We start from the raw sequence: 27,526 nt of genomic DNA, 5'->3' as shown, positions 1-27,526 counted from the left end.
TGGGCTGGACTTTGGCCTCTCTTGCTTCTTCATGTGGCTTCTCTGCTTCTTGGTTGGCTGGAGATCGTTGCCGGAGTGTCAGTGCCCCCGTATTAGGTACTGTACCCTTTCAGGTGAGGTGGAGGCTGAGATGCCCTTGTGTCCCTTCCCTGACACCCTCCCCTTCCGGAACATGCAGCCATGTCCCCCTCCTGCCTGCATCCCTGGTGCAGGGATGCATCTCCCTTGGGGGAAGGAGGAAGCTCCTTGTTGGGGTTACCCGCCAGTACTTGGACCCCTGAACCTCTAGCACTTGAAGACATTAGCTCACCCTGATTTGGAACCTTAACCTGTCCAGTCCTCAGAGAGAGTCTGGAGTGTGCCTGAGCCCCCTGCTGGTAGAGGTGTAACGTTCTGCTCTGTAGGCAGAGCATACTCTTCCCCACCTCCACTGAAAGATGGCCCTGGCCTGGGGACGAGGTTTTGAAGGTCATGTTCCTTCCTGACCTTCACACACCATTCCATTCTTTCCATCTCAGGAGACACGGAAAGTGGTTGGGACGACACTGTCGTGGCCAACGACCTCTCATCCACGTCATCGGGCACTGACTCAAGCCCCCAGTCTCCCCTGACGCCAGATGGTAAACGGAGCCCCAAAGGCATCAGGAAGTTCTGGGGAAAGTAAGTTGGTGGTGGTGATCATAATTACATTGCTTAGAATTAGTATTCTTCTTGAACGGCCAAAGAACCACATAGTCCCCTGTTTAATTAGATGTTGGAACAGCACTAGAAACAGAATGGCTGTTAGGGGGAAGAATTTGAGTTCTCTTTGTAGCAGTTGCCTACCTGCCCTTCATTCCAGGCATCACGCCTTCCCACAAACCCCGAGCATATTCTCTGCAGCTTACACCACATGTACTTTGGAAGAGACACATGACTGAGACCAACTTCTTCCTTCCCAGGGGTCAGTCTGTGTCTGAAGAAAGACTTGCTGGCCCCACTGACCCAGTCTGTGAAATGCGGCAGAAACGGGCCTCCTACCCCACATCACTCCTCACTTGGACCCCCCCAGGGCATGCCCTAAATCCAAGAGGCAGAATGAGAATTGAGGCTTGGGTCTGGGGTGCTGTCACAGGCCATGATCCTTGACCTTTGGGAGGCCCTGGGCAGCAGTGCCATGGAGAGTCCAGCGTCCAGCTGGTGTGGCCCTGCGTCGGGGGTGGTGCCCTGCCTACGTGCTCCCAGCTGCCCCCTGACAGTCTCCACGGACTCCTCTCCACACAGGATCCGAAGAACTCAGTCCGGGAACTTTAACACCGATGCCCCAGGGATGGCAGAATTTCGACGAGGTGGGCTGCGGGCAACTGCAGGGCCGAGGCTCTCCAGGACCAGAGACCCCAAGGGTCAGAAATGGTAAGGCTCCCTCTAGTCTATTGACAGAGAACTGTGAGATCTTGGCCAGGGATGCTCCCGAGATGGAAGGCAGAGCTTCTCCCCCTTTCCCGCTTGGCACCAGCAGATGTGGCTCATGCTTTACAGGCACACTGAGGTAAAGGCAAAAGGCTCCCTAAAAGCCACTGTGGGTGGTGGGCCCTCTGGCCTCCCTGGAACCTCAGCAGCTCTGCCCGTGTGTGATTCATTCTCAGCAGTAACTCGGCACACTGGATTGAGAAGCTCTGGTGCAACCATTCTGGAACCAGTCTGCAACAGATTCTGGAATCATAAACCTGAGTTGGAATGTCCACTCAACCACTTCCTAGCGGCGAGCCTTAAACCAAGTTCTGTCACCCCTCTGTGCCTCAGTTTACTCATTTGTGAAGTGAGGAATCAAAAGAAGTATTAAAGTTCTTACGAGGATTACATCGCTACTACCCATCTAACCCAAGCATCAGCACTCTGCCACTCATGGGTCGACCTCCAGTAAAAGTGAGAAAGGACATTGTCCCCTGCCACCTGAGCAGGCCACATTGCCATTATGTGTCCTAAGACAAGGCGCCAAACTTTGCTGAAGGGTGTTAACTAAAGGGGGTGGCAGGGGGTGTGTGCCAGGGGAACCACAATGGGAACTTTTGCAGGAGTCTCTCATCACACCTGAATGAAAAAGCATGGAAAGAAGCTAAACTTTTCCCGGCCTGCCCTGTCTGCCCTGGTAGACACTCTCCAGTTAGTAGCTCTGCCCCCTTTCCTTAGGCCGCCCTATTCTGGGAAAGCGTGGCTCCCTCAGGCCTGCCCAGGTGAAACGGTACTCCTGTGTTTAGGAAAACCCCTTTCCATATCCTCTGATCTCTGTTCCCATCAGACAATTTCCACAAAACGTATCTCCAATAACTATCTCCTGAAGTCTGAGTTACTCAGCCAAGATCAGGCTTCTGGGGTCCTTCGTCAGGATTGGATTGTGACATTTTAAATCTAACCGGACAGTGAAAAGTAAAGTTTAACTCTCTTATATTTAACCCCTCTGAGATTGCCATCTACCAGTGCAGATAGTGAGTAAGAGGGGCGCAACTCCCGTGTCAGTCCTCGGGAACAGCACAGGCTGCATCCCAGTGACGAGAGAAGTGCGTTTCCCTAAAGCATCCTGTTTTTGGCAGACCTACCCTCCTCCCCAAGAAAGGGAACCCACGGATGCACACTCCCTTTCCCCACCCGGCCACGCCTGCGTTCTAGGCTTTCCACGTTGGCTCGGGTGCAAGACATGGGGCCTTTCCAGATCCACCTGTGCTTCAAGGGGCATTCCCCAGAGGTATTCTCCAGGTGCCATGCAGAGAGATGTGAGGGCGTATGGACTTAAGTACCTGCTCTCTCGGGATCGAGGCATTGGTATTACAAAAGTAAATGGTCAGTGAATGGTAGCTTTTGGAGGCAAGAGAAGGCAGAGCCATTCAGAGCCATTAAAAAGTGAGCCAAAGAAAGCTTATATATTCCACAAGAGCGTTCTAATTTGCTAGCAACTTTTTAAATGTAGACTTAAACATTTCTGATTTTTCAGAATGAAAATAATCTATAGTAAGCTTGCATGATTAACCTCAGCTCCAATTCTGGCGATTTTTTTTAGCGTTGTTTCACTGGCAGGGCTGTAAGAACTTTCTCTAAGACCCTCAGGCATTTTTCCTTAGTGCAGGACCGCATGGTTAGGAGGCCCGCATACCTTCGGCCAGCCATTTTGGGATGGGGTAACCAAAATCAGGAACTTTCTCTGTTGAAGGAAAAACTGCATTTCCAGCCACAGGGCTGCTTCGTGTGAATGTCTTTGTGCTTTGTTAAGCGTAACAAGGATGAGGAAGGGAAAGAAGGACATCCCGAGGAGATTGCTGCTTTTATGCTAACAGCGTTTGTGGTAAGGCCCTGTGTTCGCTGGTAGAAAAGAAAGGCCTTTATTACTCATCAGCGGAAATTTGATATAAACAAATGTCCTCTGGTATTTATAGATATTTAGGTATAGCCTTTAAAAAGTCTCATCACCAATATCCCTGTAGAAAAAGTACTTGGTTACAGAAAATCTCCAGCCCCAGTCTCTCTCTTTTTTTTTTTTCCTAATGAAACACTTGTTTTTAAAATAATCCTGTGTGATAATGACATTTCCTAGGACTCCTCTCTGAGGTTATAGAAGAACGAATTTTATTGTGTTTTTTCCTCTCCTATAAAGTTTTACTGATTTACATTCCAGTTGGCACTGCGGCCCAGAGTGCCTGTCACCCCACAAAAAAATTACATTTTATTGTTAATTTAGTTTGCAGATGTTTGTCATTTTACTTTTTGTGAATTGTCTGCATTTTTTGCCCATTTTTGTTATTATCTGTCTTACAGACTTCTCTCTGCTCTCTCTCTATATTAAGACATGAAGCTCTGTCTAATAATTGTGATAAATTATGTTTTAGGCTTGTTGCAGAGTTTTACTTTATTCTGTGACACTTTGACGTATGGAATGTTTATGTTTACGTATAATGAGGTTCATTGAACTTTTCTGTTGTGGTGTTCATGTTAAATTTTTTCAGTGATTTTTTTTTAAAAACTGTGTTTGAATCGTCTATTTGGGGATTTATTTTGGTATGTGGTGAGAGGTATTTTTATTTTTCCAAGAAAAAGCAGTAGTGTATAATGTTAAAGTCCGGCAGACTCGATGACATGGCTGGATCTCATCTCTCCAGGGATGATTTCTGAGTTGGCTTCCTGAGGGTCTTCAGTCAGACTCTTCTATTGCCTTTCTCCCGTATTCGTGGCATCAGGTTTATCCTGAATGTGAAAAAGTCTAAGCTTCAAGGTCCTTTGCTTGCACCTGGGTGTCTTCTAGGATCTAGAGAGAGTCCCATCAATGTGCTGACAAAGCCATGTGTTTTTCAAAACTTGCTAAGTAAGGTATTTTAACCCAACCGGTTTTTGACTGCTGACTCTACTCCAACCTTCCCCGCGTCTGTACACTGCCTTCTGTCAGATGATGTTGGAGCAACATGGGCATTTGGGGGATCTGGCCAAGGGAAAGTTGAGTTTTGGGCATCCATTTAGTTTGGATTTGTTGGGATGTGCTTATGCGGTGTGCAGTCACTTCGTGTTTAGTTGACAAGCTGTCCTGTGTAAAAATGGCTCCCGGGATTCCCGCTACCCCCCGATGTGCCCACCTGCCTGGCACTCTGATACAAAGACGCAGAGTTGGCGATTGTGTCCCAGTATGAACGTGTCCTTTGGCACTCAGTATCAGAAGTATGGGGTAGTGGAAAAGAAACATTTCAAATGTATAAAACCAGAAGCTATTCTGTGAAAACTTTTTCCAGTCATTAGATCTGCGAAATCCCAGGCAAGGGATTTGGTTCTCTTGGAGGCTTAGTCAAAACAGAAGTTCTCTCTAGTCAGAAATGCACTTACTGATGAAGTGTATACAATTATAAATGCACCATATGCTCTTCCTCTTTCATGGGGATGGCTTATCTGATAATCTCTTACGTCATTTTAACCACAATTTGGAAAGATGTTTTGGAACATGTCAGTAAAGCAAATGGTTTGGCTGCGCCTGAAAGGTACCTTCTCTGTCCTCTTTAAATTACTTGATTGCGTGTTCAGCTGTAGCCCTGGGAGACCCCAGAACTGAAAGAACCTAGCGGGGGGAGGGGGTGGAGAAGCAGGGTCTGCCACTGTGGGAACAATGCAGGTGTAGGAGGGTGGAGACCATTTACTAAGAAGGACATGGGAATTCTGTCGAAGATGAGCACCAGAGCTGTAGAACTTTTGAAAAGCTATACAAGACCGAGGTTTTCAAACTGTGATTTCAAAAACATTTTTCCTTCAGAACTGAAATACCCCTCTGATATATTACATATAAATTTTTACCAATTTCCAGAAATAAGAAAAGGAGTGAAATCAAAAAGCTAACAGAACGTGAAATAAAAATGATAAAATGAACATTTGAAAGTGAAAGTATTCTGGCATTAAGAATAGACAAACGGGGCGCCTGGGTAGCGCAGTCAGTTAAGTGTCTGCCTTCAGCTCAGGTCATAATCCTGGAGTCCTGGGATGGAGCTCCCGCATCAGGCTCCCTGCTCCTTGGGGAGTCTGCTCTTCCCTCTCCTTCTGCACCGCCCCCCCCCCCCGTACTGTCTCTCTCTATCTCAAATAAGTGAAAAACCTTAAAAAAGAAAAAAAAACCAGACAAACCATAAGAGACTCCTAACTCTAGGGAACAAACTGAGGGCTGCTGGAGGTGAGGTGGGTGGGGGGATGGGGTAACTGGGTCATGGGTGTTAAGGAGAGCACTTGATGCAATGAGCAGTGAGTATTACATGCAACTGATGAGTCCCTAAACTCTACCTCTGAAACTAATAATACACTACATGTTAATCGATTGATTTAAAAAAAAACTAGCATCTCAAAAACAAAGAAGAAACAAAACCATTCCAGATCATACCAAAAGCAGTAATTCATTAAAAGCAAAGGATAAATTCCAAACAAAAACAGTGAATAGGTTCCTAGATTATTGTTCATATAAAGTGAATCGTATGAACACACTGGAAAAAGCTGAACATTTCTTGATTTAACATGATCTAATACATCGGCAAAGATAACAAATTCGTAGTAGGAATTTATAAAAATATTTCTAGATTCCATGATTTTTTTCAGTTTGATTAAATTTGTGATCTTTTGTGATTTATTATTCTATATATTTGTTCCTAATTCCATATTCAAATTTTGTACTTTTCTTAAGGCAGTCCATGCAAATTTTACAAGTTCTAGGTCTCACAAAACCTGGATCTGTACCTACTCATGGCTCATTATTCCACGTGGCCAGCACTTACCCCAGGACACCTAGAATCATGCTTTCTTTTTCATTACTTTTTTAAAAAATACTGACTTTTTACATCCTAGTCACTGACATTTTATTTATTTTCTAATTTAAATGCAATTAATTAACATATAATGTATTACTGGTTTCAGAGGTAGAGGTCATGCTGGTCTTTTAACTTCTTCATCTTAAGAACAACTCAACCGGGCATTCCAAAACAGTTTTTTAACCAGCATGGGGTTAGCGGTACTTTCCTGGAAGGAACCTTACAGACTGTCTGGTTTTCTACATTCCATAAATCCTGGTTGGTTTTTCCTCAAATGAACATAAAGTTGCTTTGCTAACCTCCCCCACCCCAGACTCCATGGAGGTTTCAAGTGTGCCATTATATTCACACTTAAATGAAAAATTGATGTCTTTAAGAACTGATGGCTTTGTAATACCCACCATCCCGTCTAGGAACATGATCTAGGTCTTGATTTATTCATGACTTGATGTTGCTCAGTTGCGTGTTACCGTCAGGGCCTCCCCCTGCACTGCCCTCATCCCCACACACACGGACATAAGACCCAGGCATTGCTTGTGAAGCAACTCCTAGACATTTTATAATTTTGGTTGCTATGAATGGGATTTTTAGATTAACAAAAATGTTAGTATGTGTGCTATTGATTTTGTAAGTCGTATAAATAAGGCATGTGTTTGATGACTAGTGACCTTACTGGGTTCTCTTGGGTTCTCCAGGTGGGGCAGCGCATCATCTGAGAAGAGTGGCTTTTTTACTTTTACCTTCTAGCCACCTTTTTTTCTCTTCTCATACTGGCTTTATTCTCAGACCCGTGTTATTAGTCCTGATTAAAAATACTCTTTTTATTGACTTTAATGTGAATGTCCTTAGTGTTTCATTAATAAAGCATTAGCTATTTAGAAGGTTTTTTTTTTAAGATTTTATTTTTTTGAAAATGAGAGAGAGAGAGAGCATGAGAGAGGGGGGAGGGTCAGAGGGAGAAGCAGACTCCCTGCTGAGCAGGGAGCTCGATGTAGAACTCGATCCCGGGACTCCAGGATCATGACCTGAGCCACGCAGGAGCCTCTAGAAGGTTTTCTTTTTTAATGTTAGAGAACTGACCCCCTTTTCCTACTTTTCTAAGCATTTCCCTAAAGTCAGTGTTGATCCATAAAAATCTTGTTGATAACATGATTAACCTCGTAACGGGGCACGATTCTGGGCTTGTGGCACGTGTGCCTCATAAGTGGACCGACGGCAAATAAACACGACCTCCTGAGAACCCCATGACTGGCCCATGCTCACAGTCGCTGCAGATTCGAAATTCACACCAGATGTTATCACAGGAATCTCTCGAGTGCACTACAAGTGAGTGTTGTTAGTAGAATTTCGTGCAGCAAGATCCCATGATTGGGATGGTTTAAAACACGGTTCCCTTTTCTCTGAGGCTCTGTTGTGCTCACATGCAGCCTCAGGCTCCCCCACTAACAGGGCCCTGCTGTTTTCCTACTCCCCAGTGACGCCAGTGCCCCCTTTGCCCAGTGGAGCACCGAGCGCGTGTGTGCGTGGCTGGAGGACTTCGGTCTGGGCCAGTACGTGATCTTCGCCCGGCAGTGGGTGACTTCTGGCCACACTTTACTGTCAGCTACCCCTCAGGACATGGAAAAGGTAAGGGCTGAGCCCCGGGAAGGAGGTTCCCCTTTCTCCTCAAACCAATGTCTGGTGAGGTGCGGCCCCCACTCCTCCTTCCCTTGTGCTTACACACACACACACACACATAACACACACACAGATGTCCTCTGTCACTGCAGGTCAATCCCAGGGCACTGTGCAGGGGTCCTCGGCCACACAACCCCCCCCCCCCGCCCCAAGGTGGACTGTCTCCACCCAGACATGGCACCCTCCGAGGGTCAAGCTGCCAGCTGGAAGTTCACATCTGTCTTCATCTTTCAATTTCAGGAGTTGGGAATTAAGCAGCCTCTGCACAGGAAGAAGCTGATTTTAGCTGTGAAAGCCATCAACACCAAGCAGGAAGAGAAGTCTGCCCTGCTGGACCACATCTGGGTGACACGTAAGGACAAGCAGTATAGATGCATGCCTCTGGCAGCTCCTAAGGGTAACAGCACTTTGCCTAGGAATGCATGCCTCAAAGACTGTGCTCTCCTTGGGAAACGCAGAGGAGGGAGTTCCTTATGGGGAATCCAGCTGGACCCGCAAGATGATCATTCGTTGCTTTTTATTTATCTGCATTCACAGTCTCCCATTCTTAAGAGCCCGAGCACACCTGTTTCTTCTGGTTTCTGTAGGTTGGCTTGATGATATTGGCTTACCGCAATACAAAGACCAGTTTCATGAGTCCAGAGTCGATGGGCGAATGCTACAGTACCTAACTGTGGTGAGGATTTTCCCTTTCAGTGTTTTGGTTGTCCCTGCAAGCACTCAGCGCAGGTATCCCCATGGTGCTTATTTTAAACTTCTTCCACGTCCTCTCTCTTTTCTTAAGGTCTTTAAATAGTATTGTTGGTCACACAAGAGGTCCGAGGTGGCAGAGTAGGAACCATTGTGCTAAGAGGAGCTGCTGGTGTGTCCGTGTGCACTTTCTAAGATGTGGTAGACTTGTCTGTGTGTGGTCTAGGAAGGAATCTTAAGGGTCTTAGTCACCTTGGAAACTCTGGTTTATCAACCAGAACTCTTCTCTTCCAGAATGATCTCCTCTTCTTAAAAGTTACCAGCCAACTACATCATCTCAGCATCAAATGTGCCATTCATGTGCTGCACGTCAACAACTTCAACCCCCACTGCCTGCACCGGCGGCCAGCTGATGAGGTGAGGGCAGGATGGTACCGATCCTGGCAGCCCTGTGTGCAGGGTTAGGTATGAGAAAACAAGAATGACCTCAGTGCAACATGGCTGCCTTCTGAACCAGGGTGCTTGGGATTCTTTCCTTTGCTAGTGCTTCATGGGGCTCCAAACACCCCCTGTTGCCTGCATTTTGTGCCCCACAACAGACACTAGACTTCTAAGCTCCCACCGCTCTTGGGGAGACCCATGTTCAGGGCCAGAGGCAGTAACAACAAGTCTTTCAAAGCCATCACAATGATCACAGATGATGAGCAAGTGGTGCAGAGGAGAAGGAGGGAAAGCAAATGGCAAGATGGGGTCAGAGTAGACAGAGGAGAGAAGATCCCATCTGGAACCAGACATTTCAAATCTCCCTACTTGTAGCTACGAAATTAGCTGGCCTCTAGTCCCAGGTGCACAGGGGATGGTGAGCAGGTTTTGCTAGAGAAGAAATAGTGTAGGTAAACACTGCAGTTCACATCCTGGAGAAGTGCCTGGTCATGTTCTACGTGGCACGGAGCTCTTGTTGGGCCCCGAAGCTAAAGTCTTGTCAGTCACACCCCGTCTCCTGTATTCCTAGGAACTAAGTGTAACTGTGCTGTAAGATTAACTCCTCTTCCTGAGGGATTAAAAACTCCTACCTCCACCTTCCATCTCGTGTTCTCTCTATTCAGCAAATAAGTTTTGAATGCCTTGTGTATGTCTGGCAGAGCGCTGAGCATTTTGAAGACTAAGATGCCACTTAGGTCTAAGTGTCTTAATATGTGTTCCCCTGAAACATTTGGCCACACCCAGGAGATCTTTGTCTCTAAAACACTTGACTCTTAAATGATAGTCCTCTTTCAAGTTCTGTTGAATCACCGAATGAATGACTCTGTGCCTTCATTTACTAGTCCCAACCAGAGATTTAGGGAGTCACAGGGTTCTGGAATCGCATATTTCAGTGTAGAAGGTCTTGCAAGATTCTGTGAGAGCTCTATCTCTTAGAAACCGGGAAGGCTCTTAGGCAGCTGGGCTGGCTACCTGGCTCTGTGGGCAGGAGGGCTGTCTTCTGGTCGGGCATCTGAGGCAGGCTTACTCCCGGGGCTGGCCCCACAGGAGAGCACAGGGAGGACTTGTTAGACCCAGCTTTTCTCACTCTCTCCCTCTCCCTGTCACAGAGTAACCTTTCTCCTTCAGAAGTTGTGCAGTGGTCCAACCACAGGGTGATGGAGTGGTTGCGATCTGTGGACCTGGCGGAGTACGCACCCAACCTTCGTGGGAGTGGTGTCCACGGAGGCCTCATCGTGAGTGGCTCTTTAGCCTAGCCCACCTGCTTCAGTGTAAACGGGGGTATTCAGAAACTGATTTCTTCATGGCTAGACATAAATCCTAGGAAAAAATATTGATAGCCCTTGCATCAATTGAAATCTCAAAATATTTGATAATTTGCAGTTGGGAATGAATATACCTCATGGAAACGAGATGGTTTCTGGAAAGGTCTTCTGTAGCAACAGATCCAGAGGGATCCAGGACAAATGGGTTGCATAAGTCAGGCCTTAACGCGGCATCTCCACCAGCACCTGGAGGAACACAGTGGCTGGGGAAGTGAGGGGTTGGCCACCACAGTGTAACTTCCCCCTTGGCGCAATATGGTCATGATTGTCACTCAGATCTCTCAAGTGGTAAAGCCAGTGGGGAAATGAAAGGGTGGTTTGAATGTCCTCCAGAGCAGACTGGACCTGGGGAGACAGCCGTATCCAGGAACCCACTGCTCTCTGCTGGGCAGTGAGAATGAGGTGGGCAGTCAACCAGTGTGTTAGCGTCTACCCAGAGCCGGGCCCTGTGCAGAGCAAACAGAGGGGAGTGGGATACAGGACAAGTGGATGAGCTTCAGCCCCTCTCTGGAGACACCCCTCTGCGCATGAGGGCCTATTTGTCAGTGTGCCCTCCTGGAGCCATCTGTGGTCATCCCCGGGTGGTCTGTCTGTGTTTGTTTCTTAGATCCTGGAGCCACGCTTCACTGGGGACACCCTAGCTATGCTTCTCAATATTCCACCACAAAAGACGCTCCTCAGACGCCACCTAACCACCAAATTCAGTGCCCTGATTGGTCCTGAGGCTGAGCAAGAAAAGCGAGAGAAAATAGCCTCACCAGCGTACACGCCACTGACCACCACAGCCAAAGTGCGGGTGAGTTGCCAAGCCCTTCCTGGGGTGGCCACAGGGGCCTGCCTTCTAGCACTCGTGTTGTACTGCAGCGGGCCCAGTGCCTGGAGCCAAACCAGCAAGGGCCATGGGGCACACAGATGAGGAGGCTGTCTCAGGTACGGACCTCAGAGCTTGGTCTCCTCATCTGTTTTTGTTCAGCCAGTTCCCTGCCGTACCTGAGTCCAAGGAAGAGAGTAGACTTTTCCGTACACGGACATTAGGTCCCGGAAGCCTCTGCTCTCAGGCATCTGGTGCTTATCCTCTGTCCCAGTGCTGCCTTGACTCATCTCACAAGCAGATGAGCTCACGTTTCTGAGTTCTGTTCGGTCAGGCTCATCTGTGGGCCACACTGCTCTGGGAGGTCTTCCTCAGAACTGTCCTGCCAACATAGGGCGCGCTCCAGTGGCCTTGTGCTGGGGTGGCGGCCAGTACACGGCTGTCCAGGGGTCTCCAGGTCATACGAGCACCAGCAGCACTCACTGGGGCTGTCTGAACTCCACAGAGCTTGTGAGAAACTGCCTGAGCCACACTGTCCTCGGACCATGTCCTCCTCAGACTGCAGGCCCACACACACAATCTCTGGAGGCTGTGTCCCCAGCAGCAGGGGATGCCTAGGTCCAGCTACAATTCATGCACAGACCTCCCTCCCCAAGGGAGCAGGACCACAAGTATGTCTGGGGGAGACCAGCGTGAACAGCAGGAGGGGCTGCCCAGGGCTCTCCGGTGTGGCCTCCCCGGGGCATGAGGCGCTGCGAGCCGCAGAGGCCACGACTGTGTGAGGCAGGTCCTCCACCTCGGCTCCCAATAGCAGTTCCTGGGTTCCCCTGGGGAGAGTAGAATGTCACTCGTGGGCCAGCAGGGCCTGAGTTTCTTGTACACAGTCTCGGAGGAGCAAGATTCTCTCTCCTTGCTCAAGATTATTTATCTGTTGGCCTTTCTCTAGCCAGGATCTCTATTTTGTTGAGGATTTTTCCAGAAGTTGTTTGCCTTCTTCCTTTCCTCATGAGCCCGCTCTTATATTGTGAGTTCTATCTGCACACTGACTTGATAAGCCCCTTCTCCTAATCTTGCTTTTATTGTGTTTTAGCCAAGGAAACTAGGATTTTCGCATTTTGGAAACATAAGAAAAAAGAAATTTGATGAGTCGACAGACTACATTTGCCCCATGGAGCCCAGTGACAGTGTTGGTGACAGTCACAGGGCCTACAGTGGCTACCGGGGCCTCAGCCCCCTCGATGCCCCTGAACTGGACAGGCTGGACCAGGTGGGACAGATTAGCTGATGGCCTTGTTATCTGTCCTCTCTGCACCCCGAGAGCTTCACCGTAACACTGCGTGTGTCCCCATAGAGCTGTACCTCACCACCCGCCCCTGTGCATGCCTCGCAGAACATTCCGGCTGCTGTGTACCCCAGGCCAGTCTCTCTCTGAACTCTGGGGGTGGCCAGGGTATGGAGTGGCACTTTTGCTAAGGGGCCAGGCTTTGGGGACTGTTGCCAAAGGTGGAGTCAGGAGGAAAGATGCTTGTACATCTGTAGCAATTTTTAATGGCCATCTTCGGCACCGGTGGAAACACACGACCCTGGACACGGGTTCAGAGACCACGGACAATCCCCAGAGGCTCAGCTCTTGGGCCCTTCTGCTGGGTTTCCACCGAGGGGCAATCTCAAGTGCCTTAGGCCTATGGCCACAGAGTTGTGGCTGAGGCCCCGGGGATGGCAGCAGGGACTCCTGCCGCAGTGACTGCGTAACTGTGTTGTGCCTTAACCACAGAGGTGGTCGCTTCTTTCTGGTAATAAAGACAATATTTATGTAGAAAGCAAATAGCACCACATATCTTTAACCTCACTGGGCAGGGAAGAGAGCTGGGCACAGCTGGAGATGGAGTCCGTGTGCTGCCCAGCATGACGGCGGGTGGCCCTGAGCCAGTCCTCGGCCAGGGGCACACTCGGCATTTGCCAAGTGTCATGGACGAGGAGACTGGAGCAGGGAGGGACCCCGCATCCTTCAGAGGAGGTCTGGGGCCTCTTCACTTCAGGCTCCACCTCCCTCTTACGAAGCTGTGGGGAACCTGGTGCTCACTGACTGTGGGTCACATCTGCCGTGCAGACCCCAGAGTCGGTTTCCGTTTCTGCAGCCTGAGCCTCCTCAGGGGCAGAGGGGGAGACAGGAACGCGGCCTCGTGGAAATTGCCTCTGTTCTTTTATGTGGTTTGTCAGCCTCCCTGCTACTAACCTGGCTGGGCCCGTAACCGTTGTGGGGGCTGGCCGGTCTGTCGGCAGAATGGGAACAGCCCTGGCTTCCTGATTTAGAGGCTGGCTAACTGATAATGGCTCTTCCAGATGGGCCTTGTCTGGACGGGGACTGATGGAGAGACACATCTTGCCAGTCTGGGCTCCTGCTCACGAGATTCCAGTCTGCCTAGGGCAGGGTTTGGCCCTTCTGGGTCCCCCGGGCCTCGTCTGCAAAATAACAGCGACCTCGTAACTGTCTGGTGGCTGGGGCAGGGCTTGATGGCCCCATTGAGGGCACTTTGATTCTGTCCCAGATGGAGGCAGTGCTCTGGTTTGCTTCTTAAACTACCAGCAGCCCCAGGGATGGCCGATAACCCCAGGCCATGACCACCTGGGCCCCCCTAAAGTCAGCCTGGTGCCTGATCCCAGTACCCGGGACACTGAATGGCAGGTGCTCCTCGGGGCTGGTCACTAGGCGTGGCTGTCATCGAGCCGCAGGACCGGCTTTGTCCCTGATTCCTAGGGTGTCCTGGGGAGAGCATCTCTGCATGCACCTGTTTTCAAACCCTGCATGGAATTTTGTCACTACATTTCTCTCTGGCCTCAAGCAAGGCCTCTGTCCCTTTGTGGGCCTCAGTTTTCCCACCTGGAAAATGTGGGATGATACTTGAAGCCTTCAGAGGATGCTTCTAAATCTACAATGTCTACATAGGCTTAGGGAGGAGGGAGCAGACTAGCAATACCTGAGGAGGAGGGGAGGCGAGGGAGGCTCCTGGCAGTGAGGAAGCTCTATGAGCAGCTCTCTGAGGGTGCCCACCCATACCTACCCTGGGCATCAGCATAGGGGGTTCCGTTGCCACCGGAAGTTGTCTGTGTATTCAGCATGCTGAGGCCTTCATTCCTGCCGCTTTCTGCTTCTAGAAATAGCTGGAGCACTGAGCATGTGTGGAAGGGCTGCTTCTCATCTCCTGTGCACCCTCAGTGTTGGTGCCAGGACAGGCCCTGGGAGAGTGTGCACACAGCAGTGTGGGATACTGGAAGCTCCGGCCTTCCCAAGGACAGAAACAGCATGTGCCCTGCCCAGCTGTCACTCCCCAGGGCCTGGGCCCCCTCCTCACCCACTCCCCAGGACAGGACTTGCATGCCATCCCTGTGAATCACAAGCTGAGTCCATCCGCATGTGCTGACCAGGCTGCTGCCCATTTTACAGATGGCCCCTTCGGAAGGTGCTGTGACGCAGATAGGGCTCCTCTCCCAAGACATTCACCGCCTCACGGTAGGATTCTGACCCTCTCTCTGCAGTAGGCCAGGTGCTGGGGTGGCCCCACGAGTTTGGCGTCGTGATACCCACAGCCTGAGCACCACCCCCCAATCCCAACCTGGGTCCTAGGCTGTGCTAGAAATTGGAAGGATAGTGCTGAGCACTGTGGCCTGAGCTGCTAGGAGCACTGAGAAGGGTCATAGGCCTTGAGCTGAAACCAGCTAAAGCATGCCAGGTCTTGGTCCTCTTCCCAGGCTCAGAGCTGGTGAGGAAACCAAGATGCTTGGCAGTTCCGGGTCACCTGCCTCATCAGCCCAATGCCCGGGCCTCCTCTCTGACTTGGTGAGCACTGCTCTTCCCTCTGCCCATGAGACACATGCATTTTGGGCCATGCCTCTGTCCTCATGGCACTCGTGGGCATGTGGACACATCCTAGTATGCCTCATGGGTACAAACTATCATGAAGGGGCAGAATGGCGTCCAGGAGAGATGCCACTTTGGAGGGAGGCCAATCTGGTTCAAGCCCCTGCTCTGCCTCTCACTGACTCTGGGACCTCAGGCAAGTCATTCTCTCTGCGAGCCGCAGCTTAGTTGTCTGTAAAGCCACCTTGCAAGGCTTAGAGACAGACGACAGCTGGCAGGAAAAGTCCAGCCACAGAGAAGATTCACGCTATGGAGGCCCTGTACCTTCCACTGCCCCTTACTTTTGGATGGTCCCATCACGGAGCCCACTGGCTGTAGCCCCTGTCCCCGTCCTTCGCTCACTGATCTATTAGGGCACATTAAGAAGGCTGTATCCAAGGACAAGATGGAAGTGGAGGGGGCGGGGGGCTCCCTGAATCGAAATGAGATCATTTTTATTTTACTTTTCCCTTGGTTTGCACACTGAAGTGAATGCACCCAGCCTTGCCCTCATCACTACTCGCAGGCCTTGGGTGGTCTTGCAATAGCAACTTCCCCTCTAAGGTATGAGCGATGTATTGTCTTAATAGCACAGTCTGTTCTGATTCCGCATGTGGGGTCCCTGGAACCCCGTGAACTTAGGGGGTACCAGTGGTGTCAGATGGGGCCTCACCCAGTGTCCCGCTGCTTCCTGCGTAGCTGCCACACAGCAGCCTTGACCAAAACCCTGTTCAACTGGCCCTTGGGCTGTGTCCTTTCAGACTCTGCTGAGCCAGGACCAGCTGCTGAGTGACTCTCGCCTGGCCGCTCCCAGCCCTGAGGACTGGAGGTGACTTTCTTCGTGGCCAAGAGCCCAGAGAGGCGCGCGTGGGGGCCCCGAGTCTTTGCATCGGGGAGCTGGCATGGCCACCCACAGAGCCCAGATGGGCTGGCAGGACCCCTCGGACGTGTGCGCCGACAGCGAGCAGAGCAGTGAACAGATGTCCAGGAGGGGGCCCCGGGGGCCCTGCGTTTTCAACCATGCTAGGCTCTTCACCGCAGCTTTTATACCTTTTGTACTTTTATATGTGGATTGCCCCCCACTTCTGTGGGGAGGGCAGTGAGACATCAGCACAGACTCAATGGCCCCTGCTCCTCCTGGTGACGTTTGGGAGGTTCTTACGCCAAAGGGGAAGGGCAAGGAGTTCGTAAAACTCTGCTGGAAGAAAATTCTGGAAAAAAAATGTTCTGGCTGTCCTGTAGTGGCTGAGCTGGCTGAAATGACAGGGAGCCCCTCCTGGCTGCTTCCACACTGAGGGGGTACTTCCCTTCACAGGAACCGGCCCAGGGTGAGCACGGCGAAGGAGCAGTGGGACTCCTCCCACGGCCCTTACTGCCCTTGTCCTACCCTTCTCTGCAGCAGGGTGTCAGTTTGTCCGTGCTGCTGGGCCTCCTCAGGTCTGAGCAGAGGCGGCTCTAACACGTGAGCGGACCCCCTAACCCTAGCTGACCTGCAGCGCAGGCTCCCAAGTGCAGGTGTCTGGTCAGATGGCTGCCCCCAGCAGACGGCCCTTGCACACCCCAAACAACGTTTCCACTGCAGCTGGCCATCTCCCCACACAGCCTGTTCCCTGCCGTGTCTCCTTCCTCGGGGAGAGGCCCCATGTGCCCCCAGCCATTCTGTCCCTCCCAGCCAGTCTCCCCACTGGCGACAGCCCCATCCTGCCTGTGACAGACAGCTGAGGCCTCCTCTCCTCTGCTTTCCAAAGCTGGTCTCCTCCCCGGTCCCTCCTCTCCCCAGCTGGTGCCCTGCAGTTCTCTCCCCTGTCCGAGAGCGGCCTTCCCAAAGCACTGTTTTCATCCTGATACCGTTCCAGAATCGAGAGGGGCGTTAAAAAGCCTTAGGCAGTACCCACGGCCCTTCTGAGCCTCCAGCCTCACGAAGCCTCACGAAAGCCTGTGCCGCTGCCTTTCCCTCACCGTGAGGTGTCATTTTCCCCCTGCTCCCCCTCACAAGGCCGAGTTCTGCCTGTCCGGAGCCAGCAAGCCACACGGCTTCTTTCAGGAAGCCTTCACTGATGCGTCGGAGTTTCCTGTGTCCCACTGTGCCGTCAGCCCCTGAGCCCGAGCCCTCCGCGCTCCCCCTGCTGGGTTTCTTTCTCCCTCACACAGCCACCATCAGCACAAAGGCACTGAGCAGCTGCTGTGGGCACACTCCCGTACCGCCGGCCCTGGTCCCCAAACCGCTCAGGGACTCCACGCATGCCGCCATGCCGTGCTCCAGCCACTCACCCCTTCGTATGTTAAGCATGTTCCATGCCAGGCTGAGGGCTGGAGGTCTAGGCACGAATGTCAGGGTGCTTTTCTGAGGGTGCTGATGCTCTAGTGGGGGTTACACCTGTTTTAAGCTGAAAGGTACAGATGCTCCAGTAGAAACCAGTTGTCCTTTTTAATGGAGAGCTGGGGGAGTGGCCAGAAAAGACTTCAAGGAAGAGGTGCTCCCTGGATTTCAGACATGAATCGGTTCCCCGAGTGTGCCAGAGGGGAAAGGTGTGGTAAGCTCTGTGTTAGAGGAAAGTACGAGGGTGGGCTCTTACTCATCATACTGTGCCCAGCAGAGTATCTTTTCCAAGTAGGGATCTGCTGAGGGTGTGCTGAACACACGCATGGATGAAGGCTCGCAGCCCCTCCCCCCCACTCACCCCCCCACCTATCAAACCCATACCCACCCTCTGTGAGACCATCCCTAGGCAGGGCACAGCTGCACCCTCTCCTATCCCCCCCCACGCACGCACACATATCCAGTGACACCCTTGCAGCAGCAATGCTAACAATGCCAGTTTTTGCAGAAAGGAAAGGAATTAAGCACCCAGGTCTAAAGCCCAGCTTTGCTGCCTCCTGTTAGAAGGACCTGAAGATAATAACTTCGTCTTAGAGCTTCACTTTCCTCATCTGTAACTCGGGAGAACATCATCCCCACGGAATCTCCAGCTTGTTGTGAGAATGACGCGAACCAAAGCGCAGGACAAGTTCTACCCATCCCTGGGCAACGGAGCAGTACGTCAGCCTGGCCGTGGACAGTCAGGGCTGGGGGGGTCACTTGGATCACTTGCGCTTAGCAATGGCAAGGATTTCAGGAATAACTCCTGGAGCCTCATCTCATTTGCAAGTTCAGAAGCTTCTGTGCTAACCACCCCACCTGCCACACCAGAACGGGGCCTGGCATTTAGAAGATGCTGAGAAAACCAGGGCCCTTGCCTCCATCTGTTGTGCAAAACACAGGGAATCTAGCATGGCTGGAGCCTGCCTACCATACGGATTTACAACTCCCTAATACCTTTTAACACCGTTCCCACTTCAAGGGTCTCCTACAAAAGAAGGAAGAGTGCACATGGAGGGTGCCTGGGCCCTCTAGTAAGTCTGACCTTCAAAACAGAACACTCTGGAGATGGGAGCTCAAGAAAGATTACTGGGAGTTGATATGACCCCACTTGGATCCTTCTGGAATTCTGCCCCTGCACTTTTGCCAGTTCTGACTTCCCTTGGACACACAGAAGACCGTTCACATGTAGGGCTGGCCTAGCAGGTCCCCCACAGAGTCACGTCTCCTGAGCCGTCTGCTTTGTGCTGAAGTTGATTTCATTCAACTATGGGACAAGGCACTGAAACGGAGTTCCTTCGAGCCTCCCAAGCTAGGAGGCCTCAGAAACCAGTCTGCCTCCAGCCCCTTGAATGCTTCTTAGGCTCACACCCGAACGAGGAGCCATGTGCCTGAGGATGCATTACAAGGCACTTGTGAACACATCCCAGTTTAATGTGGTGAGGCAGAACTCACTCCAAAACAGACGAAAGGGACCAGGCAAATATGCTAGAAGCAAGGGAAGTATCAGTAAGTGAAAATCATATCCTTGGTATAACCCAGTTTCTCCAGGTTAGGGTGAGCAGTTGTCTGGATCAGGGGCAGTGGGCCACACACCAGGATGAGTGTGGACTGCCCAGGAGGAGGGAGGTGCTCCTTGATCATGTTGGCGGTGATGTAGCCTGAGCTGTATTTCCAGCCTGAGGTTAAGCAGAAGTAGAAAAAAGCTGTGAGGCTGCTGGGTGGAGCCCCTGACCCCAAGCCACCTGCCCCCACCCCAGCCCCACCCCAAAGAGGGAGGCAAGGCTGCTCTCCAAGGCTTAGAAGTCTGTACTGCTGTTCTCCGCAGAGAAGCAGGGAAGTGGAGGACATGGGAGACCTAGGAAGCCTTCGGTATTGACCCCGGATCCCAGGCTCACGGCTGGTGTCTGATGCCACACACAGGGGCAGGGATGGAGAACACAACAGTGCGGCGTGGTGTGAATCGAGGCAGGGAGCAGGGGGCTGGGCAGGGTGGAGCAGGCCTGGGGTTTGTGGCTCGGTTGGGGGGCGCCCTCTGCTGGGCAGCGAGCTATATGACAAGGCAGGCACAGCTGGGTGCAGTAGGAGAGGCAGCATGAAGGTGCAGGGTGCGGGGGTGGCTGGGTGCTGGCTAGGGTTGCAGCAGCTGCCAGGGGCTTGCCAAGTGATGACTATTGTCCAGGAGAGGTCGAGTGGTAAGGAGGCGAGGGGTCCATGGCCATGTGTGTGATGTCTCCGCGGGACGCTGTGTCGAGTGTAGCATGGAGTGGGTGCTCAGAGCGACCCAGGGACTGGGTGTCCCTCTGAGTCCCTCCTGAGGTTCACTGCGCGTATGGACTGCTGCTGAGATATCAGACACTGCTCTTACAAGCAGGTCGTCCCCAATCCTCTCTCCCTCCACTTCCATTTCCTACGCAGGGACAGAGCTGAAGGTCTCAGCTCCCAAGCACAGTCCTAAAAAGCAAAACAAACCCAGGGACTAGTTCCCGAGGTGGGTCAAGGGTTGGAGCTAACCCACAGTGGGGACTGTGGGGATCATACCAACAGGAGGCCTGTCCAGGGTGTACCATAGGTCGAACTGCTCTGGATGAGTTCTGGCAACTTCTTCAAGCTCCTTTCTCACCAAGATATCCTCCTCTGTCTAGAAGAGAAGCAACATGAGCAAAGCCCCTCCAGGGACGTCCTGCTTGGTCCCCACACTGAGCACACAGGTCAGCACATTTCTGCCTGAGCTGAGCCCACCCGAGTGGGAGTGCTCTCGCCACGACTCCCGGGGCAAACAAAGGTTCTGCTGCAGCTTCTGCACTACCGGCCCTCTCTCTTGTGGGCAGAGAACAGGGGAGGCTCCTGCAGTGGCGGTGACCACCCTCCAGCTGGAAGGCCACTGTGGAGCCCAGGCGGGGTGGCCTCACTCAGAGGGCCCAGCCCCCCGCCCCCATCCACACTGAGCACCAGGCAGGGCTGACCCAGCTGGAACCCAGTTGGAAGGAGCTGAGTGTGGGCCCACGATCTTCTGCAGGGAGCGCAAGGGGTGAAGGCAGTAATACATAAGGTCCCCCTAACATAAACAGCCCTGGAGAGCTAAGGCAGAGGGCAACACAGGCTGGAGCTTCATTTGGGGAAAGGAAACCAAAGCCAAAAGAAACTTGTCACAGCTCCGAGATACTGCACAGAGGACCTGGATCTTAAAACTCGTCACGGTTCTTGTGCCCGCAGTCTCACTTCTGGGATCCCATTTAAGAAAATAATCTAAAAGGCATCAAGCCTAGACAGTATCGTTCAGTATTATCCTTTACAACTGTGAAAACTGGAAACAATCTGAATGCAGCAAATACAGTAAATAATGGTGCAACTTGATACAGACTGATGAAAATATAAAGAGGTTTGATGAGAAGAAAATGCTCATGCGGTAATGCTGAGTGAAAAAACCAAGCAATATATAAATGTAATTGCAAATACATGGCATGTATAGAAGAAAGACAGGAAAGAAGTCAAGTATTTATATACTTCTGTATTTTCTAAAATTTCTACTGAGGGCATCTACGGTTTTATACTTAGAAAAACAGAATTGATTATGAAGGAAAGAAAGCTTAGTTCATAGGGTGGCTGGGGAGAGAGTTAAAAACAAAAACAAGTGGGAAACCAGGCCTGGACTTCGCTCCTCCAGCGGCCACACCCCACAGCCCGGCTGAGCACCTGCTCAGCACCCGCCCCCCGCCCGCCCTGTGGCAGAGGCAGCGAGAGCTCAGGCAGGGGCAGGTGTGAACCTCCCCTGCTCAGCAGTCATGCCTCCTACCCCTCCAAGCTCAGGGCTGACTCGGCAGAACTGACCTGGTTGGCAAAGATGAGGGACATCCTGGTCCTGTCGCTGGGGTTCTTGGTGATGTGGCGAATGAGCTGCAGCATGGGCGTAATCCCTGGGACAGGAAGAGCAGGCGGGACACAGCTAGTGGCGCTCCCTCCCTCTCCCGTACCCACGATCCCTGGTCTGCAGCCCCTTGACGCTCTGCCTCAGCCCCAGTCCTGCTTCTCTCATGCCTGCCCCCAAACTCAAAGTGGAAAACCGCCCTTCGTTTTGGTTTTCCCTTCTAATGCAACAATAAATCGAAAGCCCTTTCTGGTGTTCACGTGCAAGATGGAAAGAGCCCTGGCTCTGAACTGGCTGGTTTCACGCTCAGCCCCCTATCCCGACTTGCTCTCGGAGCAGGGTGAGTCAGGTGCCCGTCTGAGCTCTTCGGTGTCCCCATGTGTACAACAGAATGAATGACGAGTAAGTGTGATCATTTCACAAGCGCCTATGATGGTGCCTGGCACATGTAGGTGTCCTGATACATCTGTTCTTTCAGACATTCATTCTCAGGGGATGGGGAGATTCGGGCTTGACCTGGATCCAGGAGCCCTTGGGGGACCATGTGTGCGCCTACTCAGCTCGGTCCCCAGACTCTTCCAGGGGCCCCAGGCTGACTTCCTAGGGCAGCCAGCATGCTGGACCAGGGGAGCAGGGCACATGGGGTCCGTTTCCAGGCCTGTCATCAACCTGCACTCCCCTCTAAAACAGCCATGGAAGAGTCTCCTCTAGGATCAAATGACTCCAAAATACGAAATGTCTCGGGGCCCCTCCCCCCGAGAAGGAAGCCCCGGAAGTCTCTCACCTGTGCCCCCAGAGATCATTCCCAGGTGACTGACCAGCTTCTTTTCAGGCTCACTTGTTTTGTATTCCTTGATTGAAAAGTTCCCTAGAAACACACAGGACCCCTCTGACTTCTGCAGCTCTTCCCTGAGAGCTTGTAAGAGGTCACGGGCTTCGCTTGGGACTCCCAGGAGGCAAGGCCACCTGAGGAAGGGGCCGCACCGTTCTCAACCAGAGAAGTGAGTCAGGGCGGCCCGGGGGCCATGGTGCACAAAGTGGAAACCGAGCCAAGGACTCGCTAGACCTTTTCTTCTGAGGGAGGAGGGAAGCACAGTGAAGTTAAATGGAGCCTCACAGAACACTCTGAGCCACAGCATGAATGAGCGAGTCAGTAAATTACTAATTACAGTGAGTATCTGGTAAGGAACAAGAGTGGATGCCACCCATCCATCCATCCTTCCATTGCTCAGCCTTACAGACACCTTTTCTGCATCGGGCATCGTTCTGGAGATCCAGTTTCCATGAGGAAACACCCCAGCACTCCCCTACCTTAATGAAGCTTACAATCTCATCAAGTGTGTGTGTTGAGTGAACATGTGAAGGCTTTAAGGACAAGTCCACAGGACCCAACCCTGAGAAGTTTTCTACAACAGTGGAACAACCACAAGAATCTTCTTTCCAGCGGGAGGCCGAATGTGAACCCCCCAGTACCTGGTTCATGATAGAACAGGCGACCGGTTGGCCCTCGAAAAAGGATGGTGTCCCCAATTTTCATATTCTCCAAGTACTGAGTCATCTTCCCCCCTTCTGGATAGTTGGGGTGCACATTTTTGAAGTAGATCTGAAAAACAAGGCAGCCTGGTTTGTACATCCTCAGACCAGAGGCCACAGCTGCATACAACTCAGAATTCCATTTGCTACTGGAAACCTTGCAGCGAAAGTCCTCCGCCCTCACAGTTGCTCTAAGCACCCCTGAAGACTTCACCACAGCTTCACTGTTCATGACACTGCTGGAAAGCCCTTCCCAGGTCATGGGTTCCTTCCCCACCCTACCACCTTTTGTAGGCTTCAGAGGGTGCGGCAGCTGGACGCAGGGGGCACCACTTACCTTTATAATCAAGTCCACAAAGCCTCGGTCATCATCACTGGACACCGGTGTGTAAGCCCTGACCACCAGAACACCGTCAATTTTGGCCAAGAGATGGACATAGTTACCTACAGAAAACGCATCCAATGCTAAATGTGAGCACAGCCAGCCGAAAGAGGCCCCGGGATTCCCATAAAGGACTGAGCTTCAGGGAGGCAAGTGCCTAGTGTGGAAGGGTGCATAGGAGCAGCCCCAGGCAGGGAAGGGGCCCAGAGCCAGGATGCCTGAGTCCTAGGCCTGCCCTTGTCACTCCGCACACTACCCTGGGCAAGTCACTTCACCTCTCTGGGTGAGCGGGGATGATGTGCCTGCCCTGCCTCCATCCCCGTGGAGTTGTGATCTTCACGTGAGTGCATGCTTCCTGCGTCAGAGTCCTCTGTTGCACGGGAAGAGCTCATTTGGGTTGGAGGCTGAGTATTAAAAATAACAGAAAGGTGTGCTTCCCTTTTAAAGCAAAATACGTTGCCTTCACAAAGCCATTTCTTCCTGAACTGGGCGGATCACTGGGGTCAGTGAAAGAACCACAGCCCCCTCTTCTGCTTCTTGCTGCCTGGCTCAGGGCCAGCCTGGGCTCACAGGCACGCTGGGCCCCGGGATTTGACACCAAAGACCAGGAGTTCTAGAAAGAGTACTGTGTCTTCCTGGCCTATGGCTCTGCTTGAGGAAGAGTTTTGAGTTTTGAGCCGCGGAATTCTGCCCCTCCAGGGTAGAACCAAATGGACCAGGCATGGCCACAGACCTATGGATCGGGACTACGTCCCAGTGTCACAGGATGGGCGGGGCTGCTCAGGTCGCCCCTGGAGCTTAAAGTGGGACACTTCGGTGACTACAAGGAATAGTGGTGCGGGCAGGAGCCGCTAGGGGACAGAGGCAAGAGGAAGCTCTGTGGTCTCTGAGGAGGCCCTGAAGCCTGAGGTGCAAACACTCAGGGTTAAGTAGGACTGGCTCTATACTGGAATTAAACTGCAGGGAAGGGAAAGAAGAAAGGACAGGCTCAGCAACTCTGGCTATGGCCTGGCTGCACCTCGGGAACACACAGAAATAAATGCCTGAGGCAGCTTCCTCCTGAGAACAAATGTGAACCTGGAGACCTCAGAAAGTCTCTTTCAGATGCAGCCAACCTGGGCCTGGCCTGGCCGTGTCCGTCCCGGAGAAAATGGGGCTGCCCTGGCGGGCCCCATTTCTCACCTCCTTCGATTCAGCTGAGCTGGGAGGCCCTCACAGCAGACTCTTCCAGAAGCCTCCAAACTACCTATCCCCCCCCCACCAACTCTGTACCACCTATATCAGGGCGAAGGAGGGGGGGTTCATGGCAGATTCTGAGAAATTCCGTGTCTCGTCATTTTTCATTCTTTTAGCCTTCTTGCCAATAGGCCTGACCCCACAGGCCAGACAGAGGGCTGGAAGGCAGGTTGGCACTGAGCTCTTGTGGATGGAGACAGGAAGAGGAAGCAGCAAGGAAGCTCGGGGGCCAGGTGGGCTGCCTGGTGAGTAATTTCATGACCCGATAGAGGAGAGGTCAAGGTTTGGTCCCACACACAACAGGACAAGAATAGGGTCTCCAGCAGGCTGGCAAGCAAACTAGCAGTTTGTTCAAAGCTCTGAATCCCCAGGCTGGGGACCTAGCCAAGGTTTTCCCCCTCACTAAGATGGACTTGGGCGTCTGGTGGTGTGACAGACTAGAAATGGGATAACTCAGAACTCTAGGCCTGCTAGGGCTGGTATTCATGCTGGGTCCCTCTTTGTGTGGGTCTGAGGTCCCTGCTGAAAAGACACACTGCGTGGGAAGACACACCTGACTCCCTCCTGCCTCTCCACACATTCTGGGCCTTTCTCCTGACTGTAGGGGACATCAGTTCCTTCCATCCCTCACATGTACACAGCACTTTGCACATTCTGAATTTTCACACCCATCAGTCGCTTTACCCTCACAACAACCCAGGTGGCAGGCAGGCCTGGGAAACTCCATTTCATAGACCAAGGCTCAGAGAGGTTGAAGGACTTGCCTAAGGTTGCCCAGCAAGTAGCCTATGATGAGATCTTAGAGCTTCTGATCCTAGATTCACTTCTCTTCAGTGCTCACTAAGACATCACTTCTGTGTCAGCCCAAATCGAACAATGAGAAAGGAAATGGACTGCCCCCAAGCCCATCTCTCTACATCTCCAAGCTGACCTGTCTTAGGAAAGGCAACCTCTCCACCCCAGCTGAGTTTCTGAGAGGAGCAGAGTGCTGGCAAGGCCCAGTCCCTGGTGATGACTCCAAACCCCTGAACTCACCTACAGGAAGCCCCAAGACATGGTCTGGTGAGGGCAGTCCAAAACGGAACCTCCGGGTGTTGTGGGTGATTTGCTATAAAACAAAACAGAGGCAGACTCTGTCAGCTTTCGAGAAGCATTTCTGGGCAACTCAAATGCCTGGTAAAGGAAGCTCTATTTGTTGCGATCCCAGCACACACACACACACACACACACACACACACACACACACACACACACACACACTCGGAAGCAGTGGGGAGCAAACTGGAGGCCAGAAAATGCCTGTCCCACTGCCCTGCCTTCCCAGCCAGCACATTCTCCACCACGCTCGCCCTCTTCTTTTTCACAGGCTGCCAGTGGAGGGGGTGGGCTGACTCCACTACCTCTTTCTCAATCAAGGGCAGCAGGTACTTGGTTTCAGAGTCCTGTAAGGTGGTATGTCTTCTCCGTGAGTTCATGTTCCTCAGGGCCAACAGGACCACTGTGACTCCAATGATGGTGATGGCAAGGAGCAGGGACGGGTCCTAGCCAGACACAATGTGAGCAGGGTGCCTCACATCCTGCGTGCCCTGGGCAGGACAGTGCTCAGGCACAACAGCACCCTCCCGACACCAAAGGCACAGGAGAAGCTGGGCCGTGCCCAGAAGAAACCAGACCGAGGGAAAGGTAATAAAACAATGCAGGGCGCCTGGGTGGCTCAGTCGTTAAGTGTCTGCCTTCGGCTCAGGTCATGATCTCAGGGTGCTGGGATCGAGCCCTGCATCAGGCTCCCTGCTCAGAGGGGAACTTGCTTCTCTGTCTCCCTCTACTCCTCCCCCACCCTCTTGTACTCGCGCGCTCTCTCTCTCAAATAAACAAACAAATAAATAAAATCTTTAAAAAAAACAAAAAACAGAATGCAGGCTGGGCCTATGGTGGATCTGGAGGATAGGGAGGAGTCAGCTGCAGATCAGACACAGCCAGGCAGAATTAATGTCACCAGGCCCTTCCTACCCATCTGCCTCCAACCTGGTACATCCAGGGGTACAAGGGTGAAAGTCCGGGGAGTCCCCTCCTCGAGGTGATGGCATTGCTGCTTCTGCTGCTTTTTTTGGGGGGGGGGGGGGGGGGGGGGGGGGGGGGAGAGGAGAGAGAGACTTCCAAGCAGGCTCCGGGCCCAGCGTCTGCGTCTGAGGTGGCGCGTGATCTCAGGATCTTGGGATCATGCCGGAAGCTTAACCAACTGAGCCACCCAGGCACCCCTGGTGGCACTGCTTCTAACCCACAATCTAAAATGAACGTCGCAGCCCCCAAAGACAGATCTAAAGAGGGAAGACAGGCATGGTATCCAGCAGGTAGTTGCTGCTGAGAGCTAGGCAGGGGATGGGGCTCGCCACCCCCACTACTCCCCCGACCAGGTTCAGGCGGGTTGGGGTGGGGGTGAGTACCTCCGACTTAGGGGTGCTCCATTACCTTAGCGCCTCAGGACACACCAGCACCCTCCGGGGCAGGCGAAGGAGGCCTGGCCACTCGCCGCCACTCGGGTCCCCAACCCCGCCCCGGGTCCGACCCCAGCCTGCCGCGGCGGGACCGGGGACGGGCCGCGGCGCCCAGGTCGCCGCCACACCACGCCTGCCCCGGCGCCGCTCGGCGCCGCCCCGCTCCCCCCCGCTCCCCGCCCCTCGCGGCCCCGCCCGGCCCACGCCCTCGCCCTGGGCCGAGGGACCGCCCAGCAGGCCCGGGACCCCGTCGGACTTCCGCGGCCTCTCCCCGCCGCGCCCCGGGCACCCACCCGGAACGAGACGCCGAACATGTCGTCGAAGTGGGGCTGCCTGCTAGGCCGCGGCGCGTCGGGCCGACTCGTGGGCGCGCCCGCAGCTCCGCCTGGCGGGCCGGGAAGCCTGGGAGACTCACGGGCCGACGCCGGGAGAGGCGCTAGGCCGGCAACGCGCGCCCCGCCGCTCCCGCGCAC

At 52.6% G+C, this 27,526-nt stretch overlaps 2 protein-coding genes across 13 annotated transcripts in view; one reads left to right on the top strand and one right to left on the bottom strand.

The window, feature by feature from the left end:
• PPFIBP2 (PPFIA binding protein 2) overlaps positions 1-16,914 on the top strand; it is a 146,025-nt gene extending 129,111 nt beyond the window's left edge. For 3 of the 9 annotated variants that reach the window (XM_073882973.1, XM_073882976.1, XM_073882978.1), the window contains 12 exons: positions 64-96; positions 519-660; positions 1,264-1,392; positions 7,772-7,922; positions 8,214-8,325; positions 8,561-8,649; positions 8,958-9,080; positions 10,256-10,381; positions 11,079-11,267; positions 12,373-12,549; positions 14,728-14,793; positions 15,942-16,906. In XM_073882973.1, coding sequence (XP_073739074.1) covers positions 64-96; positions 519-660; positions 1,264-1,392; positions 7,772-7,922; positions 8,214-8,325; positions 8,561-8,649; positions 8,958-9,080; positions 10,256-10,381; positions 11,079-11,267; positions 12,373-12,549; positions 14,728-14,793; positions 15,942-16,013 — 1,409 coding nt within the window. In that variant the 3' untranslated portion in view covers positions 16,014-16,906. Of the gene's footprint in view, positions 1-63; positions 97-518; positions 661-1,263; positions 1,393-7,771; positions 7,923-8,213; positions 8,326-8,560; positions 8,650-8,957; positions 9,081-10,255; positions 10,382-11,078; positions 11,268-12,372; positions 12,550-14,727; positions 14,794-15,941 lie in introns of all 9 variants that reach the window. The other 6 variants (XM_073882975.1, XM_073882979.1, XM_073882980.1 and 3 more) reach the window with 5 other exon arrangements.
• Positions 16,915-17,692: 778 nt separating this feature from the next.
• CYB5R2 (cytochrome b5 reductase 2) lies at positions 17,693-27,526 on the bottom strand. 4 transcript variants are annotated; one of them, XM_025894423.2, is made up of 9 exons: positions 27,347-27,526; positions 25,959-26,099; positions 25,594-25,666; positions 23,278-23,384; positions 22,881-23,010; positions 22,192-22,275; positions 21,371-21,456; positions 20,081-20,180; positions 17,875-19,218 (listed from the first exon to the last, which is right to left on the bottom strand). In XM_025894423.2, exons 1-9 carry the CDS (start codon positions 27,365-27,367, stop codon positions 19,046-19,048), a joined length of 915 nt encoding a protein of 304 aa, XP_025750208.2. In that variant the 5' UTR covers positions 27,368-27,526; the 3' UTR covers positions 17,875-19,045. The 4 variants fall into 4 exon arrangements, with proteins under 4 accessions (XP_025750210.2, XP_025750208.2, XP_073739083.1 ...); XM_073882982.1 differs by lacking the exon at positions 27,347-27,526 and adding an exon at positions 27,003-27,186; XM_025894424.2 differs by lacking the exon at positions 27,347-27,526 and adding an exon at positions 27,028-27,186.

Source organism: Callorhinus ursinus, unplaced genomic scaffold (genome assembly GCF_003265705.2).
Source record: "Callorhinus ursinus isolate GAN/ISIS: 27379988/994484 unplaced genomic scaffold, GSC_fseal_2.0 scaffold49, whole genome shotgun sequence".
NCBI lineage: Eukaryota > Metazoa > Chordata > Mammalia > Carnivora > Otariidae > Callorhinus > Callorhinus ursinus.
Note: the sequence above shows the minus strand (reverse complement) of the source record. Positions and strands in the feature narration are given on the sequence as shown.